This window comes from Eretmochelys imbricata, chromosome 16 (assembly GCF_965152235.1).
Source record: "Eretmochelys imbricata isolate rEreImb1 chromosome 16, rEreImb1.hap1, whole genome shotgun sequence".
NCBI lineage: Eukaryota > Metazoa > Chordata > Testudines > Cheloniidae > Eretmochelys > Eretmochelys imbricata.
The window spans coordinates 17,953,534-17,965,755 of NC_135587.1; the positions used below are offsets into that span (position 1 = coordinate 17,953,534).

Sequence of the window (12,222 nt, forward strand, 5' to 3'; positions counted from 1 at the left end):
TATTGCTATATGTCCTTTGTTTATAATCTCTCTCTTTCTTTCTGTATATACCTGGTACTTCAGTTTCATGGAAAAAAATCAACTCCAGAATCAATCAGGTTAGCATGATATCTGTTTTCGTCCCTTACTTCAACCTCTGTGTAAAACAGTAAAGGGCCAAAGTCTGTACTGAAATACATACACACAGCTTCTATTAAAGCCGATGGGAATTGAGTGCATGGATCAGAGTGGAATTTTCACATCTAAGCCTTTATACACCAGCCACTGTTATGTGCATTATTATGCCCTGATTCTGCAAACATGCACAGTGAATTCAATGGGAATATTCACATGCATATACCTATTTATGAGTAGGGCTCTGTGTCTGTCACAGAGATCGTGGAAGTCATGGATTCCATGACTTTCCACTACCTCTGTGACTTCTGCAGCAGCCAGTGTGGCTGACTCCAGGGCCGCCCAAGCAGCTGGCCCAGGTGGCCCCAGGGACAGCCACACCAGCTGCTGCCAGAATGGCTCTGCAGCCAGGTGCTGCTAGAGTGGCCCTGAGGCAGCATTCCGGGGGTGGCCAGAGCAGCGGCATGGGGCAGCCCCGGGCAGTTGGCCCTGGGGACCGCCCGAGCAGTGGCCTGTGCAGTTGGCCCTGGGGTCCATCTGAGTAGCAATCCTGGGGGCGACGGGAGCACCGGTGGGTGGGCGGCCCCAGGGTCAGCTGGAGCAGCCGCTGCTCAGTGGCCCCCAGCAGTTGGTGACGCTGGCCACCAGTCCCTGCCCCAGAGCAGGGGTCCCCTTGCCCCCCCCAAAGTGGAGCCCGCCCCCTCCCCTGGCCCCCAAGAACAGTACCACCACGTCCCACCCGCCAGCTAAGATTTAGTCAGGGGTATATAGTAAAAGCCATGCACAGGTCATGGCCCGTGAATTTTTGTTTATTGCCCATGACTTTTACTAAAAATACTCATGACTAAATTGTAGCCTTACTTATGGTCATGTATACCCAGTCATGTATACTCAGTCCCTTAATTTTTTTTGTTTATGAATGCACCTTCCAGGAAATGCTATTATTTAACCTAATCTGACACAGGTTTAAGCATCTTCTCCTCTTTATCTCAAGTCATCAGGAAACTGGTTTCTCTTTTAAAAATATTTGTTTTCAATAGTTTTTCTATACCAAAGACTTTATACAAAAACAACACACTCCCTTCTCTTTCCTTGCCATATTCGCAATACCTCCTCTCCCAACTCAATCCTACCCTTTCACCTCCTTCCACTGTAGCCTTGGGTAGCAGTCACATGGAAAAACAGCTGGGGGAAGGAGAGATTTTGCCAGTTCAGTGTTGTGTTAAACATTTTTGCATGCGAATTGCCTTTTTCAAGGTTAGCGCTGGAAGTCTAGGAGCTAAGAATTTCTAACATGTGCTTTTGTGATGGCCACCATCTTGGTCAACACCCAAGTACTGGAATCAGGGACCTCCTGAGGTGAAAGCAGGAATCTTAACAACTTGAGCTAAATAGCCAGGAACTCTAGCTGAGAGCTGTAACAGACTCCCACCCTCTGTGGACCAGGCGCAGAGAGTGCCATAGATTATTTTCTCAAGAGGTTATAACAGTTCTTTTATGATGTTTGAGTAGTTTCTGCCCCAAGAACTCAGTCCCTCACGCTACATTCCTGAACATTCTTTTAATAAGCTAAAATCAAATACAAACATCACATTGTCTTTCATTATTCCACATAAAACAAAAAGACACTGATCTCATAGTGAGGTCCCAGCCATACCAACATAATTCTAGGAGATCACACATACACAGATGTAAGCAGCTGTAATTTGCACCCAGCTCTAACAAAATATATGCACTGCATATAGTCCAAATTTAACCCCTTCTTGGGGTCTGGCTTTAATGATAAACCACCACAAAACAAATCTCAACCTCAGCTTGCTCCCCAAGTTTGGCTGTCCCTAGGTTTTCCCTGCAGGACATCTCTGTTCTAGCCTCTCTCTCTCTAACAGAGAAGCTCTAAACCCTTTTTATATCTCTGGCTGGAGTTAACAACATTCATCTGTCACTATGACTCCACAGTATTTATCCTGCATCTTTATGCAGGGTTCAAGCACCTGTCATTGGGATGATTCAAAAGGGGAGCCCTCATTCCTGTACAAGGTCCTAGAGTCTGCCAGTCTGTTATAACTAGCATAAACAGCCAGACTCTGTTGTTTAAAGTTCTCAGAATAATAATGATGCACCTAGTTCTAAGTATAAGTCTTCTCGAAACTTGCAGGGTGGGATTTTCTGAAGCCCTCATCATTGGCCTAACTCTGCTCCCACTGAAATCAATGGTAAAACTACTATTGACTTCAGTGGGACCTGAGTGAGGCCAACACTGAGTTCTTTTGAAAATCCCACCCTTAGACTCCTGGCTCAATCAAAAAAAGTGGATCAAAAAAAAAAAAAAAAAAAGTGTTTACCCATACAAAAAGTGACTCTTCAATGAGCCAAGAAAAAATGGATAAAAGGAATCAAATGCTTCTACGAGAATAAGACCTTTTTATCTCTCAGATTTGATTAAAGTAGGTAAGAATAACAAATAAACAAGAATAATACATATTGTTATTAAAAACATTTTTTAAAGTCTTACCTGTTTGGAATAATTCCTGCTTTTACCATCTGTTCTGCCTGATCTAAATCTCTTGGGAAACCATGTAGCACCCAACCGTCAGTCATGCAGTCTAATCTGTTGAGACGATCTGTCAGTAACTTTAAAATGATGTTGTCTGGGACTGGAGAGGATTTGAAAAAAAAAACAAAAAACCACCGCTTATTTTGTTTGTCAAATTTCAGCACTAAGCAGACAGCAGAATGCTTCTTGTTAGCTATGAAGTGAACTTGGATACAAAAAAGTTATTAATGTTTGAAAGCTGTAAGCTTTTTGAGTAGGGACTATCATTTGCTGTGTATGTACAGTGCCACAGTGGGGCTTCAAACTTGTTGAGGCCTTCAGGACAATCACAATATAAATAATAAATACTGCCTACATAAGCATACAGAGTAATTTTTCTCATAAACAGTTATCTATGTATAGCTACATTATCCATATTTTAACTCTCTACTGTGTGACATGACTACATAAAGACCTACACAGGCAATGATGTAAATTGGATTAAATACCTACTTTGTGGAGGAAAAAACAAACAAACGGCATTTGAACATATTTAACATAGCAGTTCATAGTGGCTCCTCTCCAGCAGTGCCTAGTGTATATTCTGGCCTTAAGCTTTCCTGTAAAAATAATTATTATTTTCTAGTCTTTGACTGAGAGATAAATTTCCAAATGTGAAACAATTGTAAACTGTTGCAGTGTTGTCTTCCTTAGCTTGCAGACAGAGTTCTAGCACCTCTGTTGCTGTTTCTGTTTACAAGGCTCTGATCGGTTTCACAACTGCTATTTAGAACCAAGTAAACCTTTGTTTTAATTTTATAGGATAGAGGAGACTGGAGGGATGGCTCAGTTTTCACTATAGCCTTCATAATCTAAACTACTTCAATCAAGATACTCCATTATCATTGTTTATTCCTACTGATTTATTGAAGAATTAAATTAGTGGACTGAACAAGGACTATTGCCAAACTTCCAAGGGCTGATCTGATGTATTAGGTTTAGAAGCAAATACTCAACTAGCCCCATGAAAGTGGTTAGGGAGCATGATCAGAAAGACCTACTAGGAGTCCTTACATGGGCAAACATCTAAAACAATTTTTAAAAAGCAGAGACAGTGCCTCCTCTTGTATTTGCACAGTATCTATTACATTAGGGGTCCTATCAGAAACAAAGAAGAATAATGGATTGCCACATAAATCCATAATAAGGAATGTCGACATTTTATTATTCATCCTGCCATAGCATTTGCATACAATAGTACAGTGGAAAGTTTTCATACCAGAGTATGTGTTTCAGATCTGTAATGCTGGGACTCACCTTTGCAGCAAATAGACAGGTGCACACATGTATTTCAGTTGGGTATATTACCATTGACATGATACTATAACAAGTGCTGTGTATTGCAGGACACGCTGTATAGTCCATGTTTCTAGCAATTTTTAAAGAATGGAATCTCCATTGCATCCCCCTCTTTCTATTCCCGAAACTTCAACATCATCCACAAGGGAAAAATCCCTTCAGTCCCAGTTGTTGGGGAGTCTTGTTTCTATTGACTCCTGTAAATCTATGACAGCTGCCACTCCATTTCCAGCACCAGTACATGGTTATTCTCTCATTTTTCAGAGCCTTTAACCCTCAGCCATGAAATTCACCACTTCTCCTTTTGGAATTGAATCACTGAGTTTACAGAATTGCTCTCAGGCTTCAATGTGCCAGCAAAAATGAAAGAAAACCATAGGGAATTAATTAGAAAACTGATTAGTGTATTAATTGAGGATACCCACTTCACACTAACAAGTTAAGGATAGTACTCTTCTCTAAAAAGCATCTGCTAAAAGAAAACTGCAATGGAATATAATCTTTTCCAGTCACCTGATCCCATGTGAAGTGACAAAATCACAAGAGGTACTTCTGTAAAATGCCAGCATGAAGAAAGAAGCAGCCATATTGTCAGACTGATGATATATATATATATATAACAAGAGGAAGATCAGAGCTACATCCAGAGACAGAAGGAACAGGAGATCCCCCACTGGTTGGCTATTTTGGGGGGAGGGAATAAAGGTGAATTCTTTATTTTTTCCAGGAGTTTCACAGATTAACACAAAACTGAAAAAGCCCAGGACAAAAATTAAGAAATCAACTAAAGAGAAGCTGTGGAAATTTCCTCCTGTTCCCTTCATCTCCGGTTCGAGGACTGGACTTTCTGTCTTTATATTCATGATGCCTGCAATAATCATCTTCAGAACAGTTTACATAGATGCCCAATTCATATCAATGGAAATTTTTAAAGATTCCTTAAAATGTTTCACCACTACTTCATAAAGGAATTAAGTGATACCATATTGACTGTTCACTGGAGCCCCATTACTGATGTAGAATACCCTTTCATGCAGGATTCCAGAGGCAGCAGCTGGCAAGAGCTCTTGCTGGCTCCAATAAGGTGAAACAGGGAAATAGAGGGAGCAGCATAAGGCCCTGAAGATGATACAGAGGAAGAGGCTGGTACACAATATCCCCTCCAGCAGATCTCAGGGATCCTCAGATTTAAGGTGCCAAGTCTTTGCTTCTTGCATAATGGGAGGGAAACCTCCCAAACCCTAAAACAAAAAAGTCAAAAGAAACTGTGAAGGGAACATTGTGGAATTATTCCTGACCCTGGCTACCTTCCGCAAGTCTTTAGTTTGAGTGAGTGATCAGATTCCAATTCTTAGGTGACGGTTTCTTCTGGCCAGAGTGTAGCAGCCATAAGATAAAAAGGAAAAATTCTACTGTACAGTGAACCAACAATCCATCCGTTAATGGTGTGACTCCTGTGCAATGTACTAGACATATCTGCAATGCTGAATATATCAAGTATATCATGAAATGCTGCTAATTTCAATGCCGTGTCACTAGATAACAGCAACACAAATGGATAGCCATGCATCACTTTATATATTCGGTACAGTACATGTGTACATAAACACACACCAGTGTATATGTTTACATGTTTTCTTGTGTTTCTAAGTTTGATGGTGAGAAATGAAGCATAAACAAGTCAGACAGCAGGCTCTGATTAGAAAACATAACTATCACTTCTATACAGTAGGGGAAGATAGCTTGTAGGCTGTTCAATGGCGTTACAAAGTACATCAGTCACCCTTGAACAGAAATAGTCACAGTTAAAGCAGCTGCTTTAAAACTAAAGGAGTACTTGTGGCACCTTAGAGACTAACCAATTTATTTGAGCATGAGCTTTCGTGAGCTACAGCTCACTTCATCAGATGCATACCGTGGAAACTGCAGCAGACTTTATATATACACAGAGAATATGAAACAATACCTCCTCCCACCCCACTGTCCTGCTGGTAATAGCTGGTAATAGGAGGTATTGTTTCATATTCTCTGTGTATATATAAAGTCTGCTGCAGTTTCCACGGTATGCATCTGATGAAGTGAGCTGTAGCTCACGAAAGCTCATGCTCAAATAAATTGGTTAGTCTCTAAGGTGCCACAAGTACTCCTTTTCTTTTTGCGAATACAGACTAACACGGCTGTTACTCTGAAACCTGCTTTAAAACTGTAACATCCTTGGCAGACCAAAAAAAAAAAAGGGGGGGGGGAAAGAAATCCATATTATTCTTACTTCCTTGTGGTACAAACAGAGTAGTACATAATGAAGAACTGTGGGGTATGGAATTCCTTTTCATTCATGAGGAACTCCCTAGTGACTGCGAGGGAAATTACTAACCTGTAATTGGAGTGATACACAGTCTCTAGATAACTAGCCTTGGATCCACTGGCCTCAAGCGTACGACCAAGAGTGCTTGCTAGCAAAGTAGAATTTAGAGCCATTCTGATGAGGCAGTCAATCTACATGCTTTAGGGGGATTATGAAGCACATGAGCTTTGAATAATCTTTTTTTTTTCCCAACCTAAACTTGTGTGAGTTTCCAACTCTGTCTCTGAGAGTTGGGCGAATGAAGCTCTAGAGAGGTTTCTTATCTTTACAGAAGTCCAAATATAAGAGACTTTTAGAGATTTCCACTTGTGGAGATTGTTAGCCAAGAAGGATATCCCTATTAAGTATTGTGGAAACATATCCCCATTAGCTAGTGAGATCAAGACACAGAAATGAAGTTCAGCCACTAGCACAGAGTCCACAAGGCAGCAGAACCACAATGATGTCTCTACATTGGGACAGGGGTAAGTAGCTGTGGACAAGGAACCAACGGTGCTCCATAATCTGTATACATGGCAGAGCTCGGCTCCAGACCAGCCCCATACAGAAGTGCAAAGAAAGAATAGAGGAATATCCCTAATATCTTCCAACAAAGCATATGTAGAAGATCTCCAGCAATGGCTGGAAGTTGAAGCTAGACAAATTTAGACTGGAAATAAAGCATACATTTTTAAGAGACAGAGTATTTAACCACTGAAACAACTTAGTAAGGGTCATGTGGTGGATTCTCCATCACTGACCATTTTAAAAGCAAAATTGGAATTTTTTTTTTCTAAAAGATCTGTTCTAGGAATTATTTGGAGGAAGTTCTATGGAGTGTTACACAGGAGGTCACACTAGATGATCACAGTGGTCCCTTCTGGCCTTGGAATGTATGAATACGGTGATATGTACGATAAGTACCAATGGGAGTCCCTTGCCTAGGAACCATACATTGCATTATCTGCATTATATTGTGATGTTTAGCTAAGGAAGTATGCTCTTTGCTTTACTGTGCATACCTGCCAAATAAGTATCAATGCTTCATGGCAGATAACTTAGCATGTCTCCATTATCTCACAGTCATTGACACAGTGGACACATGACCTGTGTCATACAGCTGAACTCCTTGAATTAGACACGAAGATTGAATCAGCCTCCTGACCTAATAGATGATCCAATCAATTGAAGGATGAGACACATTGGCAGGGCGGTGTGGGTAAGTGTGAACTGCTGCTCTTTGTGCTGTAACCATTCTCTGAATAACAAGAGAACTTCAGTCTCTAGGACAGTCAATCAGCACTTTTCATGAGTACTAGTTTTCAGACATTAGAGTACAGTGCAAACACACATGATCAGAAGATAATGTAGAACATTTAATGAACATACACTTGCAGCAGTCTGCTGTAAAATAGCCAAAACAGTAGGAAAAGTTGATGGGTATTCAAGGGAAGTCATGAACCTGTCTTTCATCCCAAAGGACTGCAAACTTTCCCACAAAGTACCCACTGATGAAACTCATGGGAATGTGGCCTATAAGCTTGCGCCCTTCACAAAAAACCTCTAGAAACAATAAGAGAACAGAAATGTTGATCAGTTAAAATTTTTTTATCTTTATTGGCTGCTAAAGGACACAGGATAGCAAAGAAGTGGTACATTAAGGGCAGAGGCTCTGAGGTTCAGTAGAGGCTGTGTAAGTGAAGTTGTGGTGGAAGGTTTCTCTCATGAAGACCTAAAAAGGAGCAGTGCAATCAAGCATTTCTCATGCACACCAGGAAGGAAGGAAATATATTACTTGGGAGGCTACAATGTACTACACCCCTCTATGCATGCAAGTTCCAGTGCTTTCTCGGAGATACAGTAAACTTTATTAAATCACCTTGTCAGTCAGCTCCAGAGTGAAATACTAGAGCAGTGGTTCTCAACCCGCGGCCCAGCTCGGGGCAGTTGGGCTGCCCAGTGCAGCGGGGTCTGGGGTTGGGGCTGTTGGCCAGTCCTGCACAGTGGGCGTCTGGGGCTGCCGGCGAGCCCTGCACGGCAGGGATCCGGGGCTGCCCTGCCACCCGGCCCCATGCAGTGGGGTCCAGCAGATTGGAGCTGTCGTCCAGCCCCACAGAGCAGGGTCCAGGGTCCCTGCCACCCGGCCCCCCACCTGGCCCCACTCTGTGGAGGGGACTCTGGGCAGGAGGTGCTGGGTATAGAGGTCTGCAGGATTCGGGGGGGGGATGGGGACACTGTGGTTCTCAACCTGTGGCCCAGGTAACACATTGTGGGCGGCATATGTGGTCCCCACTGATAAACAGGTTGAGACCCACTGCACTAGAGGGTGCGGATAAGCCAGGACTCTGGATCCACAAAGGATACTTTTGTAGAACTGATAAAATGCACATGTTCCAAGCTGAACACCTCATATTTCAAATGATACCTTCCCAATATCTTTTCCTTTAAAACACAATGTTGAAAGATATTGACTCACTTCTCCAAACCTATAAATCCTTGATTTCAAGTATAGCACAAATGCATTTGCAGGAACGTGTCCTGTCAGTTTTGTGCAGCAGCAGAAAGTTTAAAGTCCCTTTGATAATACTGTCCATATAGCCTTTATCATTTCCTTAGACAGAGATTTTTCAGCTAGGTCTAAGTCTTTCACTGTTAATTCAGATGCCTGAGGCCTGATCTCAATGTTTGACAGTTAACATCTTGCCCTGAGTATAAACCACTGCCAAGGGCTACTTCCCTGGATTGTCCTGTCAACCATAAATTTAGCAAAGAGTGAGATATGAATATCCTATTGTTCCAAGAGCATCAGATTACCCACACTGGATAATTTTATTTGGTTCTTCAGTTTTCTCACTGGCCTCAGGGTTGTTAGAGTTCATAGTCATTTGGGTTTTTTTAATGTGCTAAAGAGAGATTTAAACAGTGATTTACTGTGGTCACTGTGGCGTAGGCTGACCAATACCTTCATTCAGCCTTGCCAATGCACCAGATTTGTGATGACAGAAGGATTTTCTCACCATATATTATGCACTGTGTTTCACCTAATGAAATACATACAAATAAATATAATTCTTCAGGTAAATGGTAAATCAGTGCAAAAAGGAATAGCTATGGGAGTGAGGGATGATTTTTGTTCACATGCACAGAGTTGATTGTAGAAGGAATTTCCTCCCCACACTATTATTGGCAGGAGCCTTGGGGAGTTTTCACCTTCTCCTGGAACATTGAGCAGGAACACATGGTTGAGTAACATATGTTCAGTTCCCTGCACTTGCAGGGGGCATGGGGCTTCAGACATCACTGAACAGCAGTCATCTAGTCTTCTGTTCCTTTGAATGTGAATTTATTAATTCAGATGCTCATATATAGCCTACCTCGACTTCCAGGGTATGTGCATGGACTCAGATATGACTCTCTAGGAAACTCGAGACACTTTGAAGATGACTCCCAAAACTACATGCAGTATAAAAGCCACAATATATTGCAAAGAGGTTTATATAAATGAGGCTTTCCATTGTACACTGAGCTTTGGACTTTTCAAGTGACAGCTAACATGTAGTATGGTGATAGCGAAGCAACCATTATTTCCTTAACACAGAAGCTGCATTTATAGTTTTGAGCCTCCTCAATTGGTGCTTTCATAAGCTCCTTACTGATATTACAAGAAATCATGACTATTGTAGATGCCTATGATAGTAATAAACAGAACAGAGATCACATTAGGCAAGGATTTTTTTCGATGCTGTTGTTTGTTATTTACTGCCACCTGCTGGTAAAATGAGATTACTGACACACAAGGTAATCACTCCAGACAAGGTATGGGAAAAGGCAAGTTAAATTATGAAATGGAGACGACCTGTATAGAAGTTTCAATTATGCATTTCTGCAGAATCTCATCAGGTGAAGGCTGGAACAAGAAAACACGACTTGCTATAGAGCAGACTCTTATTTGTCCATAACTGCAACCGACAATAGAGTTCCACAGTATTATATGTTTCAGAGTAACAGCCGTGTTAGTCTGTATTCGCAAAAAGAAAAGGAGTACTTGTGGCACCTTAGAGACTAACCAATTTATTTGAGCGTAAGCTTTCAGGAGCTACAGCTCACTTCATCGGATGCATACTGTGGAAAGTGTAGAAGATCTTTTTATATACACACAAAGCATGAAAAAATACCTCCTCCCACCCCACTCTCCTCCTGCTAATAGCTTATCTAAAGTGATCACTCTCCTTACAATGTGTATGATAATCAAGTTGGGCTATTTCCAGCACAAATCCAGGTTTTCTCACTCCCCCCACCCCCACACACACAAACCCACTCTCCTGCTGGTAATAGCTTATCTAAAGTGACCACTCTCCTTGCAATGTGTATGATAATCAAGGTGGGCCATTTCCAGTATTATATGCCAATCAACAGCATAGAATTTTGGCTAATTTACAGAGACTGTCGAAGATACTTCTCAGTTGCTCTGTTAACCTCCTTTAAGTGCATTGGTCCTGCTTCGAGCAGGGGGTTGGACTAGATGACCTTCTGGGGTCCCTTCCAACCCTGATATTCTATGATTCTGTGATTCTATGATAAGTGCAGAGATTTAGCTACTTGACCCAGGGGATTCTAGAAGCATTTCTATTTATTCATTCTGAAATCACTTTTAATCTGGTTAAGAGAAAATTTAATAAATAATAACCAGTATTTATGTAGCATTTTCAAAGCACTGCGCAATATTAACAAAATAAAAAACAAAACCAAAAAACACTCTTACTGTATTCTCATATTCACTATCCCCAGCTATGCTGATGTAGGACTTGTCATCAGAATTAGAATACTTATTTTTATGTAATAAAGTAAAATATAATAATCCAAGTATTTCCATTCTACAGTCTCAACTTTTTACCTCTTGGGACAAATGAGAAGCTTTTCGATTCCTAAGGTTTTACAGAGATAATATGGTATAACTTTGGGCTTTGATTTTTGTTTTTTTAATAGAAAGCAGCTATATTAGAGTTGAAGTGAAAATATTTGTAAAAGACATTTAAGAACTTAAATCATTAATACAACATGTGTAGAATTAAAAATTACAAGACATATTTTTAAATGAAAGGAGTTGACCATTCTTTTTCTCAGCTGCAAAGCGTGAGTTTCGGGAGTCTTTGTTTGCCCCATTACACGTTATGATATTCTTCACGCTTAAAGAACTAAGAAAGACAGCTCCCTATACCGATGTAGCTATTAGTGATATCCTTAGTTATAGCAGGAGAAACAGAAAAGTCCAAACTCAAAGGCTGGTACATAAAAAGCTACTTAGTTTCTCTTCTAAAATATTATTTGAATTTTTCCAGTCCATGGTGAGCTGGGAACCAGAGCTCCTCGGTTCTAATCCAGGTTCTGCCACTGACTTGCTACGTGGCTTTAAAGGGAGTTACTCAAGCTTTCTGCCTCGGTTTCACCATCTGTGAAATGGAGATACTACTTACTTCCCTACCTCACAGTGATGCGTCTAATCTGACAAGTGACTCTGTAAAAATGGCATCAGTTTACTCTACATCTCTGCTCTCCACGTGTATTCAGAGTTCTATCTGCTAATGTTAGGGACAAAAATACATTTGTACTACTACTGCAGAGCCAATATGGCTACAGGACAGCAAATAGAATTCTCTGTCAGCTCATGTTGAATTACTGGAATTGTGCAACCGAAGACACAGATTCTTCCCTCATTTACACCTGTGCATTTTTACTGAAGATCATAGGGTTTGTGACTGAAGGAAGAATTTGGCCTGCAGAATCTTTCCTACTGCTGCCGATGTGCAGGAAGGAAAGCACCTAGGCCATCACTTGCAAAAAATATCTTTTGACTTCTAAACTGAACAAG

General features: G+C 41.1%; 1 protein-coding gene across 1 annotated transcript in view; it reads right to left on the reverse strand.

Annotated features, from left to right (window-relative positions):
* AK8 (adenylate kinase 8) overlaps positions 1–12,222 on the reverse strand; it is a 108,380-nt gene that overhangs the window by 41,980 nt on the left and 54,178 nt on the right. The window contains 1 exon segment of the mRNA XM_077836168.1: positions 2,630–2,771. Within this exon segment, the coding sequence (XP_077692294.1) occupies positions 2,630–2,771 (142 nt within the window).